Raw genomic sequence first — 25886 nt, forward strand, 5'->3', positions numbered from 1 at the left:
AAAATTTAAATATAATTTTAAAAAATTGGTTATTTCTAATTTATTTATTTAGTTTTGTGAAATGATTAATTTTAAGTTTTTGAGCCTAAGAAAAGCTTAATATATTTTTTATATAAATTTGCTTTTACTTTAGAGATTATTTTTCTAAAATGCCTTTTTAAACAACGTATTGAAAAGAAACAGGAACTCATTTATTTGCAATTACTCTTATATGATAAACATAGTTTTTTAGCTTTATTTTAATTATTAAAATAAAGAAATTAGGTTATTGTTGATCATAATAAATAATTTTGTATAATTATAGATGTATTATTATATATAATGATTTATTTCCTTAACATTAATATAAATTGAATAAGGATTTATCAGAAATAACAAAAATATTAACTTAAGTAATAAAGTTATGAATAATATTAAATGATTAATTTATAAAAAATATTAATACTATTTAAAATTATGAAAAGTATTATTTAATTAAGTTAAAATATTTAAAAAATAATACTAATACATTGCAAGTAAAAGTATATAATCAATATATTAACTTTTATTAATATTATATTTATATTTATTTTTTATTTTTTATTTACTTATTTATTTATTTATTTATTTATTTATTTATTAATTTTTTATTTATATATTTATTTATTTATTTAATATAGAGGTCTTATTTAAAGATATTGAATACTGTTTAAACTTATAAACATTTTTAATTATTTATATAGAAATTAAAGAATTAGAATATTTATATATAATAACACTCTATTTATCCTAGTTTTTGTTTTGATATATTAATAAAATAATTTTGTTCAAAAATAATCATTACTTAATACATTTTTTTTTATTTATTCAGAAATAGCTTTATTTTTCCTTTTGCTATATAATGTTTCAAAAATTAAGAAAGCTTTAATAAATATCTAAATGCATTTTGTTATTTTAGTTTTAATAAATATAAATATAAATAAAATATTTATCATAGCTTTAAATTATCAAGATTATGTATAATTTAGATAATTAAATATTTTCATAAGAGTATATTTAATTAATTTTTTTTTATATACACTTTTTGTGAGTAGTTTTTTTTTTAATTGTTAATAGTATTTTGGGTTCCAGTGTTTATTTAATTTATTAATATAAAATAATTATTATTTATTTTAAATATATAAAGTTTATATTATATAAAAAAAATTAATACATAATTTTATTTTTTATATTTTTAATTTTTATTTATATATGGATATATATATTTTCATAATAAATTTTAAATATAATAATTTTGTTTTTATCAAAATATATTTATTAACAAATTATTATTTAAATAAATATTTATTTATTAATATTTATTATATTTTTCTTTATTTAATAATTATATTTATAAATATTTATTATTATTTATATTATTTATAAAATTAAATTCTTGAAGGAAGGATAAATCAATTATAAAAATATATTTTTAATGTTATAGAATAAATTTTTATGTTATCAATTTTATTAAATACTTGAATCATAAAAAAAATCGTTAATAAATAATATTATCTAATAATCATATTAATTGTTAAATATTATTTATATATATTTTATAATAAATAAATAAAATAGAAATAAATATAGGTTTTTAATCAATATTAAATAAAAATGAAAAAATAAACTTAATTTTAAGAAATTGAAAATTATGATTATGTATCAGCTGCAACAAAAATTTTAGAAAAAAGAAGATAAATGTATGAAATTCACGAATAATTTAAATCATAAAAAATAGAACATAAAAAGTTAAATTTTATTATAATATTATTTTTTGATAATAAAAATATTAATATATATGTTTATGTATAGCAAAGAGGAATAATTTAAAATTCAAGAATAAGATTTAAGAGAACAAGATATGGCTATATAAGCAGAACTAATTAATTTTTGCAAATTTCTTTAAGAAAATGAAGCAAAAAAATTACGCGCAGAAAAAAGACTTTAAGAAGAAACAAAGTAAAAAGAATAAAAAGAAAAAGAAATAAATGATTTAGAAAATTAGTATTAAGAATTATAAAATTAACAATAGAAATTAGAATAAAAAGTTAATTCTTTAAAAAAATATGAAGAATATCTCGAAAGTGTCATTAAAGTTCATGGCGATTAATTTTAAGATTTATCTGAAATATTAGTAAGATACAAAACTTTGAGTGTAAGTAATGAAAATTTATTAAAGGAACATAAATTATTAGAAAGAGAAAAAGAAGATTTAAAACATACTGCCGCATTATTTGTAAAAGAAAAAAGTTAGGAAATATTATAATGTAGTAATGATATTAAAGAATTATCTAAAAAATTAGAAGTATTTATTTTTTTAAAAATAGAATATAATTATAAAGTAAATAAATAAAGGAAAAGAAAAATGAAAAAATATAAATTTTAAATTAAATAGAAGATACAAATAATAAATCTAGATAAAAAAATTTAAATTTAGGAAGAATATTGATTGCAGCTGATAATATACATGAAAGATGTATATAAGGAATGCAAAAATTAAGATAAAATTTTGAAGAAAGCTAAAAATTGTAAAAGGAAAAAAGAAAAGATAAAAAAGTTATTGAAAAAGAAAAGAAAAATACTCAAAAAGATAAGTAAGATAATAAATAAGAAAATGAGGAAAGTTATGAAGAGAAATGCAAAAAAGCAGAAATTAAGTTAAGAATAATTAGAAATATAATGAATGATTTTAAAGTTATACTCACAGAATGTAAAAAAGATGGAGATAAAGATAATAATAATAATAAAAAAAAATAATAAAATTCATGAAATTAATTAGTTTATTGAATTTAATTTTTTTTTTTTCTTTAAAATATTTTGTTTTTTAATTTTTTTATATTTAATTTAAATAAGAAAAAAAAAAAAATAGAAATTAATTTATGCTAAATAATTTTTTTCTAATGTTTTATATTCGTACATACTTTTAAAACAAAATAAATACTTTCAATAAATAAAATATCTAGAAAAATTCATATAATTTATGAAACGTAAATAAAAATATTTAAAATAAAATAAATAGTTTATTTAACAAAATCCATATTAATAAAAAAAGTAAATAAAAGTTAAAAATAAAATAAAAAAATACTTTTTTTATATATTAAAAGAAAATAAAAATACTTCCTGTTAATAAATTCGTAAAAAATATATACTTTTTTCCAGAAAATAAATATAAAAAAAAAGAGAAAAAAGAAAAAATGTAATTAAAATGCATATTACCTTTAGTATTATTAATATCATCTACTTTATATATTATTATATATGATAACACTGAAAATCATATAAAAAATAATTTCCAAAAAAATTCTTAGCAAAATTTAAAAGAAATCTTCGACTCTAAATAAGATATAAAATATCTTGCCGAAAAATATAAAAACTTTTGCTTGAATGGAAAAGATAAACTGAAATTAACCTTAAAAGAATAACACGATGAATTTATAAAAGGCCCCTGCTCTCCAATAGTTTTCCTTCCTGGATATTCCCAAGTTGCCCTTTACGTAGAAATCAATTGCGAACTCCTTTAGAAAGAAAACCCGAAAATATTCGCCAGCTGTGGTTGGTCTACATGTAATAAATGGAACATCTTACAAAAAAGGCCTGCCAAAGAATATAAATTATGGATAGGAGGATTTTTCGATCCCACAATGCCTATAACAGGCGAATCTAACCATTGCTTTGGAAATTTAATATCCTTAAAATATAACAAAGAAACTAAAACTCTTGAATCACCAAAAGGTCTTCGAGTAAGCTGGGAAGGGGATACTTAAGAAACTAAAGAAAACAGTGAATGCGGCATAAATGGAATATAAGACTTTTCATAAGATATTACCAAATCTTTCTCTTGTGCACTTCTCGGTTATTAAAACTTACTCTAAATTTTAGACTCTATGGGATACTAAAACGGACTCACATAATAAGCTCTTCCTTATGATTTTCGATATAATGCACAAAATAGTAGTATAGTAAAAAAAACACTAAAAAAAGCTTTAGAACATTTATATGAACTAAGTGGAAAAAAATCCCTAATAATAGGTTTTTCATATGGTGCTTTATTGACTACAGAAGGTCTTTCCAGAATGGATTTGGAATTTAAAGAAAAACATATTAAGTAGCTTTTCCTTGTTGGGCCCCCAATAAGTGGGGCATTGAAAACTATGCTAGGAAGACTTGGAGGAGATTAAAGTTCCATAAAGAGCTTCTTTGGAAAATATGTGGGAATTAATTATTATAACTAACTATAAATTTCGGCTTTTTCAAGTACTGATGATATGATTCCGAAAAACATTTTCGAAAAATTTGAAAAAGAATAGTGGTTGGAGGAAATTAAAAGAAGAATTTAATATGAAAAATCTTCAAATCAAAATGAATTTGGCAATAAAATTCCTTTTGGAGATATTTTCCCTAATAAAGATTAGATTTGCTTCAATAATACTAACTTTAAAGACAGAGAAGGAAATTATAATTGCTTCACAGGACTTTTAAATTAATTAGAAGAACCTTTTTTGAAAATAAACTAAAAAGATTTTTTTTTAATTTAAAAAGATATTTAAGAATATATTAACAATTATCAATTAATTGAAACCGAAAGAGGGATTAATATATATGAAGAATCTTTAAAATCCGAAGGACTAAATAACTTGAAAAATCCTTAAGTTCCAACTGCAATTATATTCGCAAGTCATGCAAATACACCAAAAAAATTCGAATATAATTTAAATACAAGAGATGTACAAAATAAAACGAATAATTTCTATTTTCCTGATAAAACTGAAATGACAAATGGAGATGGTATTGTACCATCTTTTCAGCTTTATTGCCTGCTTTAAATGGTCTTTTGAATTTTAAAATAATTCTACAATAGGAGCTAAGCCTATTAAATTAGTTAATTATTGCTCAAGCTATAATTAGTCAATGGCTGTTTATGATAATTAAACTTCTGAAGGCGAAAGATTTTACTCTAAAAACTCTTATTAGGGACTTAAATGCGAATGTGAAGAAGGGGCAAGTCTTGATAAATGTGAACATGCATGTATTATAAATGATAAATATGTAGTTTAGATTCTAATTGAGGCTTTATAAAGTCATGAAAAGTCATAATTACAAAAAAATTTTACTTTATAAGAATTAGAGTTTATTTAGAAAGATTGTCCTGTATTAAAATGAATTAAACAAAAAAATCATATATCGTTAACATCAAAATATTAGCTAACTTGATATTTTGTTTAAAATAAAATGCTTTGCTATATAGATAAATTACAGAAATGTTTGAATATTAACTTTATAATATGAATTAAATATTATATAATTAACAAAATATTTAAATTTTATAGAGTTGCTTATATGTTGACGATAGAAATTTATTTAAAAAAATAATAATATATAATTAAAATATTTTTCTTTTAGAACCCATATTTATATTTTATATATATATTAGATAATAATTTTTATTTATTTCTCTTCATATAATTATAAAAATTCTAAATTATTATAATAATAAAACTAAAAGAAACAAAAATCTGATTATTTTTAACTAAATTTTATAAATCCAAACTAATTCTCTATAATTCATATATTCCATAAAATATATACATAATTAAATTATTATCTAAAATATAATTTTACTCTGTGTTTTAGGTGATACCTATAAAATATATTTTTTAAATAATAGCTATTTAAAGCTTATTATTATTTACTTAATAAATTTATGTGGTTATATTCAGTATTATTGATACAATATATTTGCCAATTTATATAAATAGTTAATAAAACACTTTTATTTTATTTTTAACATACTCCAAAGTTAAATTAATGTATAATTGTTATTTCAAATATATTTTATATAGTTTTTACCTATTTATATTTTTCTTCAATATAATTTTATAAACATTATATATTTTTCTAAACTTGATTTTAAATATGATTATATTTTTAAAATTATAAACTTTGATTTTTAATATTTTATCCTTAATATAAATAATAATTAAATTAAGATTATTTTAAACTATTTATCTAAACAATAATTTTTATTATCTTAATAATTATTAAATAATCCATTAAAGGAATTAATTATTTTGAATTATTAAAGTTATCATTGATAACTTAATTTAAAATTGTAATTTTCTTATTCATCAAATATAATATCAATTAGTTCAATATTTATTTTAAATTTTTCATAAATAATCTTTGAATGTTAATATTTCAAATCCTCTTTATGTAATAAATCATTAATTTGTAAAACTTCTGAATGTATATTGTCTTTCTCATAGATTTTTTAAAAATAATCATTTTTACATATTTTGGAATAAATAAAAATTTAAGAATCTTGCTATTTATTGACTAGAAAAAAAGCTATTATTTAATTTTTTATATAATAAAAAAATTATTTTTGTATTGAATATAGAATAATTAATAAATTTATGTTTTAATCATTATTATTAATCTAACATATAAAAATTACTATTCATTATATGACTCTGCGTATACACAAATAAATTTATATATTGAATTACATATATATTAATAATATTAAATATAAATAAGGTAGAATAATCTAATTTTATTAAAAAATATTATATAAATTTTATCAATAATTACATATATTAAATTTTAAATTTACATATATAAATATAAATAGTTATTAATAAATAATATAAATTATGTTTAAAAATCATTAACCTATATGAACAGGATCATCTTTCATATTTCTCATTTCTTCTAAGATTTGAGCTAAGAAAAATATTTTAAATATATCATATATAAAATAAAAATTTACTGAATTTTTTAACGTTATTAGAATTTTCTGTTGATATATTAAATTTCTATCCAAATCCATCATCTAAATCCATTTGTTTTAGTCTTTCTTCAATAACATTTTTTTAAGACTTTTGAATATCGTTTTTTATTTTTTTAGAATTTTCAACCAACATGTTTCTACCATTTATTTTTTAGAAATTCTAAGATGCTTTTCCAATATCATTTTTGACTTTTCCTGGAAAACGAATTCCATTTTCTATTATAGGATATTATTAAGTATAATCTGTTTCATAGAAATTTCTTAACTAAAAATGTATTTATTTTCTAAACATTTCAAAATCTTAAAAATTACTATCACTAATTAAATATGTTTTTTCTGTGTTTACATTTTTCTTTTTTATATATTATAATATAATAAAAATTAATTTTACTTACTAAAACATTATATAATAAATAATTTGCTGGTAAAAAAGAATTTTTCAAAGGTTATTTATTATCTAAGCAATTAATAAATTCGTCCCAAGTAATAAGTTTATTATCTTCTTTTTATTTCTCTTTAGAAGCTTCTGCTTATTAACCCATTTTATGAATAGTCCATTCATACCTTCTTTACGATTTATTTAAAGCATATTCTTAAAATAAGCATGTACTTTAATTATTTATATGTGCTTATTCTTTTACAAAATTTCTTTCAATTCTTAATATCATTTTTTTTATATCATCTGTAGAAAGACATTCATCTTCATCTACATCTGCTAAAGTAAATATTACTATTTTTAAATAAATAAATAATTTTTATATATAATAAAAAAACATCTAAGTTTTTAATTTTCATCCATTCTAGCTAAAATAGTTAATGAAATTACCAAATCTTATATATCAATTTATTAATCATAAGCGAGATCCTTGAATCCTAATTTTTTATAAATTATATTTTTTTTTTATTTTTTACTTTCGAATATGCAATCTAATAAATTTTCATTTACTTTATCATCTATTGTCATAAATACTTTTTTGAATGATTGCTTTGAAATTTTTCCTTTATCCACTTCTCCACTTTCTCTAAAAGATTTCCATATTTTTTATATATATTTATTATCTAATTTCTTTTAAAAAGCGTTACATTATTCCTATGTTACATACCTTAAACATGGGTTCACTGCAACTTATTTTTATAGTTCTATTTATTATTCAAATAATTGATCGTATCTATCTGTTTTTGTATATTCTCGTTCTGCAGCTTTTTGTTCTTCGGGATTTAATGAATTATCGGCACTTTGAGGTTGTGTCATAAAATTTAAAATCATTTCATTTGATTAATTTTGCATTTTACTTATTTATTATATTTTATTTTATTTTTAAAGTTATTTAATTTAAAAATAAAGTTTTTATTAATGTTTTTTTTTTATGGAATATATAATTTAATATTGAATAAAAAAAAATCGATAATCGATTAGAATATGCAATTTATTAAATATTAAGATTATTTAGATTATTTAATATTATTTTTTTCATTCTTTAATAAATAATTGTAAGATTATTATAATAATTATGAATAAATAAATTATTTTATATATATAATTGTTTAAAAACTATTAAAAATAAATAATATATTTTTTATTTTTATTTTTTTGTAATACTCAATAAAATTAAGCATGAGCCTAATACACTAATATAATTTAATAATTTATTAAATAATAAAACATCAAAATAAAGACTAATTACAATTTAAATATAACTAAAAGAGCATATCTCTGAAGTTTTTCCTAATACAACTTTAGCATATAAATTTTGTGCAAAATAAAAATTATTAGAAAATTTAATTGCTATAATTACTAGAAAAGAATAAATAAATTCATACACATTTTAATTAAAATTGTCCTAGTTCTCATAAAAAATCTAATTATAGCTAATCCTGATACATAATCATATTATAAAACAGCTATTTAATTTTCTATATTTTTAATCACAATAGTGCCTATACTATCAAAAAGAAAGCAAGTAAATTAAATCAAAGTTCTGATAAGGACACTCGTATTCTATTTATTATCTATTAATTTTTTAATCAAAAATAATTTTTTATATATAGGGTTACATAATTAATAAAATACAAACCAAACTAATAAAAAAACTAGTTAGTCCTCATAATTTTACTTTAAAAATAAATACAGCCAAAACATGTCAAAATAAGATAAATTTAAAATATCTTAATATTATCACTCAAATTCATTAAAACTTATTCCTTAATAATAACAAAAATTATACAAACATCATATTAAATTAACTTTTTTAGTTTAATAATAAAAGATTTGTATAAATTTTTTAAAGTCTCATAATATTTATTTTATTAATTATGATATTTTTTATTTTTTTTAAAAAAATAGATATTAATAGTATTATTAAAAAATAAAAAATTAATGAATTCAAATTATAATATCCCATAAAACCATTTTATTCATTCTGCATATAAATTTTAAGCCTGTAGAAATTGGTACAAAAATATCCTTACAGCACATAATTTAGTTTATCCAATCTTCGTCCTTGATGAGCCAGATATTGAATAAGAAATAAAAACAATGCCTGGCATAAAAAGATATGGATATAAAAATATAATTACCCACCTCGAGCCATTAATAGCTAAAGTAAAAAATATAATAATAAAAATATATACTTATTTAATAGGGATTAAAATCCATAATAATATTCGGGATTCTGACAAATGACAGCGATAAAGACTCAGTCGGTACATATGCAGGAGGATGTGGTAAAAAAGGACCAACTCATTTAGCCTTAGAATATATAAAATAAGCTTTTCCTGATCTCCTTTTAATCGTCGACGTATGTTTATGTGCTTTTACTTCTCATGGTCATTGTGGTATCTTAAAAGAAGATGGTCTAATAGATAATGGAAAATCTATCCAAAGATTAGCAGAAATAAGTGTTTCTTATGTAGAAAGTGGAGCATAAGTAATTGCTCCAAGCGATATGATGGATGGTAGAATAGCCACTATAAAATACGAGTTATTAAAAAGAGGTTTAGAAATTCCAATAATGTCATATTCAGCGAAATTTGCTTCTAGCTTTTACGGGCCTTTTAGGGATGCATGTAAATCAGCTCCTGGAAAATCAGATAGACAAGCATATTAATTGCCTTGTGATAGTATTGAATTGGCTTTGAAGGCTGTGTAAAGGGATTTAGAAGAAGGAGCAGATTTTATCATGGTGAAACCTATTTCTAGCTATTTAGATGTAGCTAGAGCAATTAAAGATAAATTTAATCCAATTATGGCTTGCTATCATGTTAGTGGGGAATATTCGATGATTTGCTTTGCGGCTGAAAGGGGGGCTTGTGATAAAAAGAAAGTTGTTTTGGAAAATATGAGATGCTTTTAGAGGGCTGGGATTAATATAATAATTACTTATTTTGTTCCGGAACTTTTAGAGTGGATTAAAGAAGATTATTGATTTTTTTTTATTTTTTTATTTAAAGTAATTTTTAATATTTTATTTTTTATTCTTTAAATAAATATACACTCAATATTTAAGCTGTATTTATTTTTTTCTTATATATATATCAAGCATTTATATATTTTATTTTATAATTTAATTATTTCTTTATTAATTTTAATTGTATGAAATTTAAAATTATAAACCAAATAAATTGACATAAAAGTATATTAAAATTTTTGCATTTTTAATAAATTATCTGTATATAAATTTTAATTTGTGTAGATATAAAATATAAATAATTTAATATTTTTTTAATTATAAATGTTAAAAGCATTAAACAAAATTACTAAGAAATTCAATTTATTTATAAAAGTGTTTTAATTAAAATTTAGGAATGAACTAAATATAAAAATCAAACAATAATATGATGAATTATATCTTTTTAGTAATTTTATTAACTTTAGCATATTTATTATACCTACTTTTTTTATATTTCAAAAATGAAGTACAACCAAAATAAAATTATCTTAAAACAAATTTATTATATATTTTTAATATTAAAGTAAAGTTTTATTTCTTTTTAAATACTTATAGATGTAAACTCTATAAAAGACTATGAAAAAATAAAAGAAAAAAAATGCAATTATATGAAAATGATAATTAAACTTATTTTAACTAAAGAATAATATAATGTTATTTTTTTACGGATGCTCACTTAAATTAAAGTTTAGATAATTATTAAAAGAATAAAGACTAAATCAAAAGTGTAAACAATAATTAAAATAACGGTTTATAGATTTAATATAAATTTAATTTCCAATATAATTGAAATTTTGGATTAGTTTACGGGTTTTTGTTTTTTTAATTTGGAAGGATAGCTGCTTAGACTTAAATATAAGATATATAAAAGATTTTTTTAAAAGAATATTATAAAAAACATTTATAAAATTGTATAAAAAAATAAATAAAATAAGAAGGATATATACAATGCTGTAATTTTAATATTTTTTTAATACTTTTGTTATTAATTAAAAAAAATTAATTCAATATGTCAGAAGAAGAAAATATTTACAAATAGATTAGTCTGCGAACAGTTAAATAAATATATATATATATATTACATACTAAAATGTATACTTAGCAATTTTTAACTAATGAATAGTATACCGCCATTCAAATTTTTAAGATGTAAATAGAGTCTAAAAGTTAATTAAAAATAAAGATAATGTATTAGAATAATTTAAGAAAATATTGATATAAAAGAATAAGATTTAATATAATAAACAAATCTTTTAATTTAATTAATAATTATAGTAATTTTTAAAATAAAACATTGAAATCAATTTAGAAATCATTTTATTTAATAAATAAAGTGTATAGTTTGGAATCTTATTGAAAAATATATAGAAGAATAATAATAAAGGCTAGTAAGAATATTTACAATTATTTATCATGTAAATGTAATTAAAATAACGATAAAAATACAGATATAGTTTATGAGATAATATTCTTTTTTTTAATGTATATATATATACATATTAAAATTAATAATTAAATTTATTAATATAAATTATTATAAGTAAATTGATATTTAACATATTTTTAATTAAGTTTATATAAATTATTTCGAAAATTCAGACTATAATTTTAGGTTTCTAATTAAAATCACTTATTTTAGGTAAATTATGTATATTTACCGAAGCTTTATTATAATTAGCAATAATGTTATTTAAAAATACATTTTAATAATCGTTAACTTTAACATTCGATTCTATTTATAATATGTCTGACAAATCTTAAATATTTATATAAGGTTTATTATTGGAAAATTTTTTAAAGCAATATTAAATTTCATTATCAATTTCATAAATATTTAAAAAAGAAAATAAATTTTAAAAATCTTTAAGTGATATTTATTATTCTTTATGTTAATCTTAATTAATTTTTTTAAAAAAAGTTTATAAATCAAGTTCTTCAACATATAAATATAATAAAATAAATATTTTCAAATAATCATTAGAAGTACAACATTTCTATATAATCTAAAAATAAGGCATAACTCCTACTTAATTTTCATTAAGATTATTTTCAGATAAATATTTAAAAATTAATTATATTTCATTTTATTCATTTCTAACCTTTATTTTTTAGGTATTTTTAATATTTATATTATTTATTTTAAAAAAATCTCAATCAAAAAAAAATGATTTGAGAAAATTAAAAAAATTGTTTTTTTATTTTTTTGATAAAAATTGCAGAAATGATTTGACAAATTATATATATATATATATATATATATATATATTATTATAAATAAATATACCTCTAACATATTAGCAATTTTTTATAATTAAGAAGGCGATTCGAAATATAGTTTAAAATCATTTTCGACTTTTATAAATAAAAGAAATATGTCAATATTTTTATTATAACTTTATCTAATAAGCTAATAACAAAAATCATTCAAAATTTATTATAAAACACTGAATTAAACTAATTATTAAATATTTTTAAAAGATAAACAAATTTCAATTTATAAATTAAAGCAAAATTAAAGAAAATTATTCTTTTTTTAATCTTAAATTAATAAATTGTAAATTTCTTAAATTTAAACTTAGTTATAATTAAAGAAAAATATTTCTAAAAACTTTGCAATATAATTTGGAATAATTATCACCTAATGAATATTAAAAAATAAATCATTAATTTGTACAAATTTAAGCAAAAATTCTCTTAAATCTAATTTATTCCTCTACATGAAATAAAAAACCAATTTTTTAAATAAATAAAAAGGCTAATAAATCGCCGAAAGTAAATAAAAGCATAAGAAGTTTCCGTTTTCATCAACTAAATAATTATAATATTGTTCCACAGCTTCAAAATGCAAAAAAATATTGATTTTTTAAAGAGCCTATTAAAATTATTCAACTGAGGTAAAACATAGATTGCCTTATTAATCAAATTAAGCCATTAAATCAAAAAAATCAATTCCTTTTTCGTCTTCATTTTCATATTTTTGAACATGAAAAATTATAAAATCTAATATATTTTCCAAAGGAGGCAAATCTTAAATAAAAATAACGTATTTTTTTACCCTTTCAAATTTTTTTTTTTCCTTAAAATAAGAAGAATATAATTCTAGTTTTTCTTGATCTTTTTTCTTCTTTTTTTTATGTTCTTTAAAAACGATTCTCTTTCTTTCAAAAGGTTCATTAAAATTAAAATTATACATATTTCGAATATAAATTTCATGAACAAAATTCGGATTCTGAAATACATTAATAAACTCTTCTAATGTAATTTGACCACTATTTGATTTGTTAAAGACTTAAAAAACTTCCGAAGATTCCTCAGGGGATAAAAGAATATTAATAGAGTACAAAAATTGCTAAAAATTTTCGAATTTCATCTAATATTAACAGAATTTATAATAAATATGCTCATAAGAAATGTTATGTTTTTCCTAAATATTCCAAAAGGTTTATTTTAGTAAAGAAAGATCTATTTTTAACAAAAGAAGGTCTTTAAAAAATTCATTAATTTTAAAATTGTTTTAATTTTTATCAAAATAAAAATTATAAACAACATCAACTTCGAAAAATTTTAAATTCACAAAAGATTTTTTCAAGCATTTCAAAAAGTCACAAAAAAGCAAATTATGTTTATTTTTTTATAAAAAAACGTTCATTTATCCTTCTAAATCAATTCCTTTCAAAATAGTTTACCTTCTTATATTTCTTAAATAATCCTTTATATTTTTAGAAGTACTTAATGGCTTTTTTTCAGTAATAATTTATTCAAATTCTTCAAAAGAAATTCCTCCGTTATTATCTTTATCGAACATTTCAAAACTTTCTTCGATTTAATCATATTTATAATTAAATCCTATGTCTTTTATTAATTATTCGAATTATTAAATGTTTATTTAGTATACTGAATTACAATATTTATAAAAAAAATCTCTACTTCCTAATTTATTTTTTGTCATATGAGATATTATTTAACTTATTATGTTATCGAATCTTAAATGATCTTCCTTTATTAAATTTATAAATAAGGTTTTTTCTATTTTTTCTTATTTTTTTGAATTCAAATGATCGAATAATTCCTATTTATTATTTTTATTTTTATTATATAACAAAAGTTACATGAATTTCCTGTTCTTAAAATTTAAATTAAAAAAGGGCTTTTTGAAATTCCTAAACATCAGCTCTTTTAGGAAAATCACGCATTATTTGAGAAATATTAGGTGAATTTTTTAATTATTTAATTAACTTTTCAACATTTAATTATATTTTATGTTAATTATAAATAAAATAATAGAAATCATCTTCATCTAATTTATTTAATTTCTTTATATCTATTTCTTCAAATATATATGCAATTAAATCTAAATCATCAGCAAAAGAGCATTAAATTAATGTTTTTAAAGAATATTTAAAATTACTATATGATATAAAACCTTAATTATCTTTATCAATTTTTCTAAATAAACATTTAAATGTTATTTGTGATTCTTTCATTAACTTATTAAATCGTCGTTTTAAAAGCTATATACCATCATCTATTTCCCCTATTTATGTTTTTTATATGAATAAAAAAATATTTTAGAAATAATTTTAACAATTTTCTATTTAATTTTCTCTTCTTATTCTTTAATAAATTTAATCTTCATCTGATTTAATACTGAAATAAACTTATTTTTTTTTATAATTCATTTATTTCTTCCAATAATAATATTAAATTATAAATTAAAGAAAATAGGATAAAAATTATAATATTTTTTAAATAAGTTTTATTAATAAAAAATAATGTTTAAGAATTAAAAGAAAAAATATAATAATATATAATATTTAATAATTTTTATTTTGGAATATAAAAAATAGAAAATTATCCCTAAAAATCATTTAATTTGTTCATTTTTAATTAATTGATTCAAATGTTAATTAGGAATATGTTTCTAAATTTCATAAAAGCCATAATTAAGATCTAATTATTACATTTATTACTACAACTTAATTTGGCTTTATAAACCTTATAAAAAGTCTATATATTTTTAAATATCATCATGATTAAGGTTAAACAACTATTAATATTACATCTATTTAAATTATTCAAATTAAAGCTATTTTATTTACTATTATTATAATGTGTTATAAAAACCATTTTATAATTAATATACACAAGTAGACCCAATTTAGTTCTTATTTTCATTATTAATATACATAATATTATTGTTAACATTGTTTTAATTTTTATTATTATTACTATAAATATCTTAAATTTTATTTACAGAACTTTAGATTTTATTAACAGAACTTTTTCTTTATCGAGTTTTCTTTTTGCCGATTCTCCCTTCTTTTTTATATATTTATAATATCGCTTTAGATGTGGAAAACTTTAATCCAAATTATTTCGCAGCTTCACGTATAGTTACTTATTTAGATGCCACTTTTTGTATAAACTATTGTCTTATTTCCTTAGTTATTACCATATATTTTTTACGATTATGATCTTAAGAGTATCTATTTTTTTCAGATTATTTATTATCTTCTTTTTCCATTTCTATTGGAACAGCCTTTATAAGGAATTTATTTCCGCCATTTTTTTCAACTTCGCAAATTGATTTTTATGACATTTATATTAAATATGTTAAAATTTTATTTTGTTTTATTTCCTAAAGAAAGTGGATGTATAAAATTATAATTTTGATTTTTTTATTTTAAGCAATCGTATTTCTTTTTTATTTATAATTTTTTTTTTTTTTTTTTTAAGAAATTAATATTATATAATATTTGTACATTTTATTTTAATACATTCCATATATATTTAAATTATTATTAAAAAAAATCATACAGGATAAATTAATAATATAAAGATAATTTTGTCTTTTTTTTTTAAAAAAAATATAATCAATAAAAACCATATTTAATTTATTGTAATTTTGTCTTATTTTTATATATATTAAATTGCTTCTTATTTTTATAGAAATGAATATTTATTTTAATTCCATTATTATATTTTATTAATTACTTAATATTTTTATTTAATAATTTATATTTTGATTTCGTTTAAATTAAAAAAATAAAATAAAAATAAGAATACATTTGTGTTTTCTTATTTAGATATAAATTTATAATTTTTAAATTTAAAAAAAGTACAATATTATTATTAATTTATTAAGCTTAAAATTTTTTTATATTGATTAATTTTACTTAATAAATTAAGTTTAATAATTTAATCAATTAATTAATTATGTATAAAAAAATAATAATATTTTATAAATTAATTAATATTATAATTTATATTTATTTTTATTTAATTTAAAATTTTTTTTAAATATATAACAAAACTTCTTATTTTTAAAAAATATAATATAATATATTTTTAAAAATAATTAATGCAAATTTTAAATTGATATTAACCATTTTTATATTTTATTTTAAATATTATATATTTCTTATATTAATAAAATCAATACACATTTTTATTTTTCGTTACATATATTTTATAAATATAAAACAATTATAATGAATAAATATTATAAAAAATAAAAAATATTACATTAAAGAATTAAAATTATTTAATTTTAAATATATAATCATAAATATTAGATTTTTAGTTCACTTTATCATATGTTTTCAGCTTTATATTTTAAATATATATTTTATTAACTAATTTTTAAAATAAACTTTAGCATTTTAAAAAATTGAATAATATTTTAAGATTTAAAATTCAAATAAAACTAAAAATAAAATAAATTAAAAAATTTTCTTATATAAATCTTTGAAAAAATAAATAAAAAATAATATTTTACAATTAACTAAATTAAAAAAAATAAGAAAAATATGTTTTAAAAATACTCTCAAAAATTCCTTCTTATATTTTTAATTGTTGCATTAGCATCTTCTTGTGTATTTTTAATTTACACTTAATCTTAAGAACCTGATTACCAAGCTCTTTTTAAAAAACATAGCCCTAATTTTTCTAAGAAACAATTCTCATTGTTTGCTATAGATCTATTAAAAAAGCACAATAATTTATTCTTTTCGACAGCTTTTGACTAAAAAAAGCTCGATTAATCCCAAGCGATTTAACATGTAATGAAAGTCAGCTTAGATTTTGTGTTCAACTTATTTGATGTGAACTCAAATGGAAAAATAACTTAACAAGAATATGAGTAGGTAGTCGATAAATTGTACAGAGACAAATAAGATAGAGATCATTATTTAGGAAAATTTAAAGAATTTTCGAAAGGATAAGATATTAATAAATCTTAATTGTAACAATTATTAATGAAAGAAGCTAGTTTGGGTTACAAAATGAAAGAATCCTAAGAATAATTTAGTAAAAATGTTTCTAATGTTCTTTTGAAAGACAAAGTTATGTTTAAGAAAACTTCTAAATTTGTTTATGATTTATTCGATGTAAATTAAGATAAAATAGTAAAAAAAAGTGATGTTTTAGACTTGGTTAATGCACTTTCTAAAAATCATATTCAAATTAATCAATAAGAACTTGATGAGAAAGTTGATAAAATCTTTTAATTTTTAAAAATGTTTGGTGTTGGAGATGGAAACGAAGTATAACTTGAATAATGGTTAACTTTTACTTAATAAATGAGACCTTAGATACTTCAAGCTATAAATATATGATTTTTATAATTTATTCACTTATTTTTTATTTATTTTATTAATGAATTGCTTTTATATATATATATTTTTTTTTAAATAAAATTAAAAATTTTTATTTTTTTAAAAAATTAATATTTTATTTAATTATAAATAAATAATTTTATAAATGTTAAATATATGTTATTTTTTATATTATATTTTTTTCTTAAAAATAGAAGAAAAAAAGCGATTTAAATATGCGAAAAAGTTTAAAAATAAGATAAAATTATTTACATTGTATTATTTTAATAGTATATGTGTCAATATTTTAATTATTATTAGTTATTTATCTAATTTTAAATTAAACAAAAAATCCGAATTCCCGGGTTCGAACCGGGGACCACCGGATGACTACATAACTTTACAGTCCGATGCTCTTCCAACTGAGCTAAATTCGGTTTGTTAGTTTTTTCTTTTAAATAAAGTAAACAAAATTAAGTATAAATAGGAAATCCACAAGAATAAATATTTAAATATTATTTTCATTTTTAAAAACATTTATTTATTTTGCAATAACTAACAGTTATAATATTAAATTATAGAACCAATAAACTTAAATTAGGTATATTTAAATATATAAAAATACATAATATTGAAAGTATTAATTATCAAATAAGTTTAGAATGAAAGTATTAATCAGAGTAGATTCCAATAAATTTAGTAAATTTTATAAATATATATTATAATTTGAATCATATTATTATTTTTTATAATAAAATCTTTTTTAAATTATCCATAATAAAATTTTATTTATATGCATATATTAATATTTTTTTTATATTAATAAACATGAATTTAAAAACTTTAGAATTATTTTACTATAAATAAAATAAAATATAATTTAAAAAAAAATTATTTATATAGATAAAAATTAATAGCAGTATACTAATAAATATTTTAATCATATATGTAAACAGTTATAACAAAATAATAACCATAATATAAAATCTTAATCAAAAAAAGACAATACTTTATAATGATTTTAGTTACATATTAATATCTAAAATATAATAATTATTTAAATAAGATATTAAAAACTCTAAAAATAATTATAATATGATTAAAATACAATAAAACTTATCAAAATACAATTTGAATAAAAGTAAAATTAAGAACCTGGCTAAATAATTATTATTTCTTTAAACTTATTTCTAAACCTTCCACATTCTCATTTATATACACTAAAATAAATATTTACTGTAAAGATAAATATTTTTATTTATTTTAAAATAAAAAAAAATTCAAGAAAAGTTTCTAGAATACATAATTAGATTGAAAAACATTAATTTATAAATCAGAAAATGAAAACTATTTTAATAGATTCGATAGTTTAGGATTACTAAAAGTTTTGCTTACTTCCCCCAAACAATATTTATGGCAGTAAACTTAATTGGTAGATTTTCGGATAATTAACATATCATACAATTAATCAAATAAGCTTTAATTAGTAGAAATCGTATATCTATTTATTGCTGTAAAATACGTAAAAATATATCCTCCACTTAAAGATTTTCTAGATATAACACAAGAAGCATATAATAAAATTGAAACACTTCATATGGTAGGGTAAATATTAAAAACTTTAAATTTGATATGACTGTTCTTTCGGCACATAGATTTTTATAAAGATATTGCATTTTAGATTTGACTGAAAAAAAAAATTCGATTGTGTTTTGGGTTTATATATATATATTGGAATTAAGTTTTATGGAAATTAAAATTATTCCATTTTCTGAATCAATAAAGGTTGCTTTGATTTTATTGTTAACAAATAAGTGATTTGGACTGATAATCTAAAATTTAATTTTAAATATGAAGAATAATCGTTAAAATAATTTGAATTTATCATGCTTAATATATTAATGAATGCGCCTAAATTTTAATAATAATTGATAAAGAAAAATATTAAGTGGCTAGTATTAAATTATTAAGAGTACAAAATTAGAATAAAAAAAATATTGAAATAAATTTATATATTAATAAAATAAAGTATTTTTAATTTAATTATTTAAAAAAAAAAAAAATTGTGTATCATTTATTAATAAGAAAAAATTTTATTTTAATTTTTTTAAAATAAAATATAGAAATGTAATTTATTGATAAAAAAATTTAATTTAATTTATAATTATTTAAATAAATATTTTCAGTAAATATAAATATATATATAATTATTTTGCATTTTTAATTACTATTTTAAATTAATAATTCTAATACTTTATTTCAATTCTTCTTTAATTCAAAAAAATTCAGAAAGTATTTACTATATAAATATTTTTCTAATAATTAAAATAATTTTAATTTATTTTTTTATCAAAAAATAAAATTAACGAAAAAAATAATATAAATTAATTGAAAAAAATAATTATTTGAATACAAAAAAAATAAATTAAATGAACAATAAAAGATAATAGTCTTTAACAATAATACTAGATAAACCTAATTAAGCATATAATACATTTTTAAAAGTTATCCCATAATAAAAATACATAATATATAAACCAAGTTTTATTAATGCAAGTATTAATAATGTAATTTATAAAAGATAATAATCTTTAAAATATATTCCATAAAATACTAGTTATGCAATTATAAACAATTTAAGTATTTTAGGCGAATAAAATAATTATCCCTATAATAATAGATTAGTCAATAATTTTGCAAATAAAATAAATTGTTAAAATAGTTTAATACAAAATTAAGCCAAAACTTAAATATAAGCAAGCTTAAGCTAGAATAATATTGCAGAGACTTATCTACAAAAATATAAAAACAATTTAATTTAAAATAATATTAAGACTAATGAAAAATAGTATTTAGAAAGTAGATAGAAGATGAAGGAAATTAGCTTTGAAAAAAATCACTAAATAAATTTAAATTAGCATAAATAAGGTTTCAATTATGTAACATTTTATCCGTAAAGTACTACTACAAAAATTAAAAATAACAATTATTATTAAACAAGAAGTCCATTTACTCAATAAAACTAAAATTTATTAAATAATTTTTATTAAACATAATAATATTGGAATTTAAAATAAGACTAAACTTAAATTTTGTAAAAATCACTTCAATAAAATGAACAATCTTTTACAATAAATAATATAAATGATTCAATTATAAAAGAAAAGTATATAATTATATAAATAATGTACAATATTTTTTTTTAAAAAAATAAATAAAAGCTTCAATAAATAAACTTAGACAATTTAAAATAATTAAAAAATATAAGTTATCAACGAATAATTAGAGTTATCAAATATGTCTCTTTCTAATCATATAAAAAATGAGAAAAAAATATGCAAATAATAATAGACTAGTCCAGTATAAATAATTTCAAATAAAGAAGAAGTAATGTAAATTAAATATTATTAATTTTTTTTTCTTTTTCTTTAAAAATAAATTAAATAAAAGAAAATAAAAAAGTACTAAAAAATTGCCTATATCTTCATAAAGTTCGACTAAAGAAGAATAAAATAAAAAATAAAAAATCGAAAAAAACAATGATTATGAAATAAATGAAAATGATATCAATTTATATTTTAAATAATTTAATAAAGACTATAATAATTTATTTTTATAAAAAAAATAATAACTTAAAGATAAACTAAAAAAATAATAAAAATCATTAGAATAAAAGAACCTTTTAGAAAATAAAAAAAATTAAGATGACGAAATATAAAAAAAAGTAATGATAAAAAGAGATGAATTAATATAAAAAATAAAATTCATTGATTGGCAAATTGAATAAACCTAAAAACTTTATGGAAGCGAAAATTTAAAATAAACATTTATAAATAAAATATAGAATATAAAATAAAATAAATTTATAGATAAAACTATAATTTTTGATATGCTTTAATAATAAAAGGAAAATAAAAATTTATAAAAAGATAAAAGCTTATAAAATAATTTAAAATAATAATATAATATTTAAAACAAGAATAAATAATAATTAAATAAAAATTCATTTAAATAATAATATTTTTATAAATTTTCAGCTATAAATTAGTAAAAAAAAAATATAATTTAAAATAAAATAACTAATTAAGTTATTTAATAAAGATCACAAAAAAATGAAATGAAATTTTAAATTTTAAATTAATAAGGCAAAAAATTTTTTAATAATAAAACATAAGACCTGAAAAATGTAATTTAAATAAAGATAATAAATAATATTTGAAAAAAAAAGGAAAAAAAAACGACTATACACATAAGAAATAATTCAGAAGAAAATGATTATCAAAAAGAAGTATTTAATTATATATTTTTATATTTTTTTTTACATTAAAGAAGCTAATTAAATTAGATTATGAACATAAAAAAAATATTTACAAAAAGGCTCTTTAAAATTATTTAAAAGGCTTTAATAAATAAAATAAAGATGATTTGCTTTTAATTAATTAAGAGAAAAACCATAAAATATAAATTAATTAAAAAACTAATTCTATCTATTAAAAAAATCCTATTAAATGTAAATTAATATTTTAATAAAAAAAATTAATTTCATTTAAAATAAATAATTAAATATATTTAAGTAAATGTTAAGTCAATAAATAAGTTGAAATCATTTAGCTTTAAATAATGAAGAATATTTTAAATTATATAAAATTAGTTATTTTTTAGAAATTATCGTAAATACTAATAAATATATTTTTAATATAGCTTAAGATTTAAACTGTATAAATTAATTTTTAATTATTTACTATAATTTTTTTTATTATAAAATTGATTAATTTACATAATATATATTTACTTTATTACTTTATTAAATGTTTTTTTTTTTTTTTGAATAAATAAAACAAGTTTATGTTTTAAATTAATATTTCGATATAAGAATTAAAAATAGAACGAATCTTATAAATTACAAATTACAAATTACATAAATAAGCAATCAAATATTTAAAAGGAAAAAAATAAAAATATAAAAAAAATAAAAATAAAAAATGTCAACATATTAACAAAAAAGAAGAGTATTTGTAGTCGGAGTTGGAATGACTAAATTCATCAAACCAGGTAATCCCCATAATCCTGACTATCCCCAAATGGCTAAATAAGCCATAAACCGTGCTTTAAGTGACGCAAATATAAATTTTAACAAAATTCAATCTGCTACTATTGGCTACGTTTATGGAGATTCAACATGCGGTCAAAAAGCCCTATATGAAGTTGGTATGACTGGAATTCCCATTTATAATGTAAATAATAATTGCGCTACAGGTTCAACTGCAATTTATTTAGCTTATTAATTTATACAAGGAGGTGCTTAAGATTGCTGTTTAGCCTTAGGATTTGAAAAAATGGAAAAGGGATCACTTACTTTAAAATATAAAGATAGGGAATAACCTTTAGGAAAGTTTTTGTAAAAAACAAGTGAATGGGCAACTATGACCGAAATGCCTTTTGCTGCTTAAATTTTCGGAAACGCAGGAAGAGAACATATGCAAAAGTAAGTTTAATTTTTTTTTTTAAATTAAAAAATAAAAAATAGATATGGAACAAAATTGGAACATTTTGCCAAAATAGCATATAAAAATCACTTGCATAGTGTAAATAATCCCTATAGTTAATTCAGAGATAAATATACACTAGAAGAAATAATGAAATCGCCCAAAATACATGATCCTTTGACCAAATTATAATGTTGTCCGACTTCAGATGGCGCCGCCGCGGCAATTATAGTTTCCGAATAATTCATTTTGGAAAATAATTTACAAGATTAGGCTGTAGAAATCTTATCTATGACTATGACTACAGATAATCCGAATACTTTTTCAGACAAATCCTTCATTAATTTAGCTGGATGTTATATTTATATATATTATTTTGAAAAAAAAATCATAAAATAGTTGATATGTCAAAAAGAGCAGCATAAAAAGTTTATCAAGAATCCGGAATAAAACCTGAATAATTATAAGTAGTAGAATTACACGATTGTTTTAGTGCTAATGAATTAGTCACATATGAAGCTTTAGGACTTTGCCCAGAAGGAAAAGCTGCTGAATTCATTGATAAAGGCGATAATACATATGGAGGAAGAGTTGTTATTAATCCTTCAGGTGGTTTAATTTCTAAAGGACATCCTTTAGGAGCTACTGGATTGGCTTAATGTGCTGAGTTATGTTGGTAATTGAGAGGAATGGCGGAAAATAGATAAGTTAAAGGCGCTTAAGTTGCTCTTTAGCACAATTTAGGATTAGGAGGAGCATGTATAGTGGGAATATATAAGAAATATAATTAAAATAAGGGATGGGTGAGAGATTAATAGACTGCTAATCCAGAATTGTTGGAAAAAATGGAAAGTCAAGTAGTTCCTAAATTATGATAAAATATTATTTTTATTTATTTAAAAATAAGAATTTCTTATATTTTAAAAGAAGCTTTTTCAATTTAGATTAGAAAAATTGGATATATATTTTTTATATTCAAATATTATTATATGTTCTTTTACTTGAAAAACTATAATACTACATTTTTATAAGAAAAATATTAAATAAAAAACTAAACTATAATAAGATTTAGAATTTATTTTAAATAATAAATATATTAAAAATTTTTTATTTGTTTATATAAAATTAAGATTAAAATTTAAAATATTTAAAATATATATAAAAAAATATTATTAATTAATATATAATATTTTTAAAAAAATGAATATTATTATATTATTTTGTTTTATATTTAAAGTTTTCACTTTATCATTTCTAATAAATTTATATAGTAAAATTTATTTAGAAATTATAAACAAATATTTTGAATAAATAATTATTTTAATTTTTATTTTAATAAATTAATTTTAATCAAAACTAATATATATTTTTGTTTTAATTAAATCCTTAAAATATTATATTGTTTTTTCTTTATTTAAATAATTATCAAACTTATAAAAATAAATTTAAATGAAAAAAGGCTTTTTTTTTCATAAACAATTATTTTTTTTAAATAAGGTATAAATATATAAAACAAGTAAAACAAATAAACTTCTCTTAAATAGACTAAAAGCAACCAATCTAATAATTAAAAATAGCATAACTAGATTCATATTGAAAACTCATTAACATTATGGGAAATAAATTCAATATAAAATAGATTCATAAGGGTAAATCATTATTTTTTTACATTTAATTTTATTTGATTTTTACCTTTTTAATAATATTTTATTTTATTTAATAAAAATTATAAGAAAATATTTTTATATAGGCCATTTAAAATATCAGTTTTTCCTTTATTGTTTTATTGGTTTTAGTTATTGGATATAGTAGATTAATTATACTATATTTTTATGTATATTCTTTTGTTTTTTCTAGTTAGCTTTTTACGCTTATATAATAAGTTATGCTAGCTTAAAGACAGAAAAAAAATATTAGATTTAAAAAGTAAAAAATATATATATATAAATTTGCATATAATTATTTAATAAAAAAAAAAAGTTTTTTTATAATTTTATAAAACCTCAATTTAATGATAATATAAATATATAAAGTATTTTTAAAAAACTAAAACATTTAATATTTAAATATAATTTTTCATAAAAAATTAAAATTATAAGTATTTTTTATTATTATTTATAAATTAATATTATATATTTAAAATATATAAAAAATAAAATTTATATTAAAACATTTTTTAATATTTTATGTTTATTGTTATTTTAAATCAAATTGCATAAAACGCATTAAAAAAAAATATTATATATTTGATTAAAAATAACAAAATATTTTTTTATTTAATAATTTATTTTATAATATTATAAAAAGCTCGTTTTTAATAAATATTTTAAAAACGATATTATAGACAATAAAAATTAAAAAGTATTAAGGATATTTTATAAAAAATAAAATAAAAAAAAAAGTTGTAAAAATAAAATATTAATAAAATAAAATAAAAATAATAATACAAAAAAATGAACAAAAACGAACAAGTTCCACTTAATCAACCTGAAAACTAGAACACTACAAATAATTAAGAAAACCACATTGATATTGAAAATCCTTTAAC

General features: G+C 17.4%; 6 protein-coding genes and 1 non-coding gene across 7 annotated transcripts, besides 21 other annotated features; 6 read left to right on the top strand and 1 right to left on the bottom strand. All coding sequences in view use genetic code 6, as the record gives it.

The window, feature by feature from the left end:
* The first annotated feature begins 543 nt into the window (after window positions 1-543).
* Window positions 544-646: a microsatellite.
* Window positions 563-653: a microsatellite.
* A 652-nt stretch (window positions 654-1305) lies between these two features.
* Window positions 1306-1405: a microsatellite.
* Window positions 1406-1441: 36 nt separating this feature from the next.
* Window positions 1442-1480: a microsatellite.
* Window positions 1481-1627: 147 nt separating this feature from the next.
* IMG5_149260 (hypothetical protein) lies at window positions 1628-2691 on the top strand (the record flags this gene model as incomplete). The annotated part of the gene is made up of 2 exons (XM_004030931.1): window positions 1628-1766; window positions 1831-2691. Coding segments are annotated over 2 exons (774 nt in total), but the record flags the coding sequence as incomplete, so codon positions are not given.
* Window positions 1975-2007: a microsatellite.
* Window positions 2692-3444: 753 nt separating the features above from the next.
* Window positions 3445-4071, top strand: IMG5_149270 (hypothetical protein; the record flags this gene model as incomplete). The annotated part of the gene is made up of 1 exon (XM_004030932.1): window positions 3445-4071. The coding sequence occupies one exon, from the start codon at window positions 3445-3447 to the stop codon at window positions 4069-4071; it is 627 nt and encodes a 208-aa protein (XP_004030980.1).
* Window positions 4072-6605: 2534 nt separating this feature from the next.
* Window positions 6606-6647: a microsatellite.
* Window positions 6648-9185: 2538 nt separating this feature from the next.
* Window positions 9186-10233, top strand: IMG5_149280 (hypothetical protein; the record flags this gene model as incomplete). The annotated part of the gene is made up of 2 exons (XM_004030933.1): window positions 9186-9410; window positions 9451-10233. 2 exons carry the CDS (start codon window positions 9186-9188, stop codon window positions 10231-10233), a joined length of 1008 nt encoding a protein of 335 aa, XP_004030981.1.
* Window positions 10234-11146: 913 nt separating this feature from the next.
* Window positions 11147-11189: a microsatellite.
* A 1303-nt stretch (window positions 11190-12492) lies between these two features.
* Window positions 12493-12540: a microsatellite.
* Window positions 12541-13667: 1127 nt separating this feature from the next.
* IMG5_149290 (hypothetical protein) lies at window positions 13668-14210 on the top strand (the record flags this gene model as incomplete). The annotated part of the gene is made up of 1 exon (XM_004030934.1): window positions 13668-14210. The coding sequence occupies one exon, from the start codon at window positions 13668-13670 to the stop codon at window positions 14208-14210; it is 543 nt and encodes a 180-aa protein (XP_004030982.1).
* Window positions 14211-15500: 1290 nt separating this feature from the next.
* Window positions 15501-15540: a microsatellite.
* Window positions 15541-16233: 693 nt separating this feature from the next.
* Window positions 16234-16286: a microsatellite.
* A 225-nt stretch (window positions 16287-16511) lies between these two features.
* Window positions 16512-16556: a microsatellite.
* A 638-nt stretch (window positions 16557-17194) lies between these two features.
* IMG5_149300 (hypothetical protein) lies at window positions 17195-17873 on the top strand (the record flags this gene model as incomplete). Its single annotated transcript, XM_004030935.1, has 1 exon — window positions 17195-17873. Exon 1 carries the CDS (start codon window positions 17322-17324, stop codon window positions 17871-17873), a length of 552 nt encoding a protein of 183 aa, XP_004030983.1. The 5' UTR covers window positions 17195-17321.
* A 331-nt stretch (window positions 17874-18204) lies between these two features.
* On the bottom strand, window positions 18205-18289 carry IMG5_149310. Its single transcript has one exon. It is a non-coding gene; the product is annotated as a tRNA-Tyr (tRNA).
* A 1914-nt stretch (window positions 18290-20203) lies between these two features.
* Window positions 20204-20254: a microsatellite.
* Window positions 20204-20286: a microsatellite.
* A 1381-nt stretch (window positions 20287-21667) lies between these two features.
* Window positions 21668-21727: a microsatellite.
* Window positions 21728-21794: 67 nt separating this feature from the next.
* Window positions 21795-21839: a microsatellite.
* Window positions 21840-22798: 959 nt separating this feature from the next.
* Window positions 22799-22835: a microsatellite.
* Window positions 22799-22836: a microsatellite.
* Window positions 22801-22834: a microsatellite.
* IMG5_149320 (n-terminal domain protein) lies at window positions 22835-24213 on the top strand (the record flags this gene model as incomplete). The annotated part of the gene is made up of 3 exons (XM_004030936.1): window positions 22835-23337; window positions 23380-23693; window positions 23738-24213. 3 exons carry the CDS (start codon window positions 22835-22837, stop codon window positions 24211-24213), a joined length of 1293 nt encoding a protein of 430 aa, XP_004030984.1.
* Window positions 24214-25717: 1504 nt separating this feature from the next.
* Window positions 25718-25792: a microsatellite.
* Window positions 25745-25793: a microsatellite.
* Window positions 25746-25793: a microsatellite.
* Window positions 25794-25886: the final 93 nt, after the last annotated feature.

The sequence above is a fragment of the Ichthyophthirius multifiliis genome (assembly GCF_000220395.1).
Source record: "Ichthyophthirius multifiliis unplaced genomic scaffold scaff_1120509251147, whole genome shotgun sequence".
NCBI lineage: Eukaryota > Ciliophora > Oligohymenophorea > Hymenostomatida > Ichthyophthirius > Ichthyophthirius multifiliis.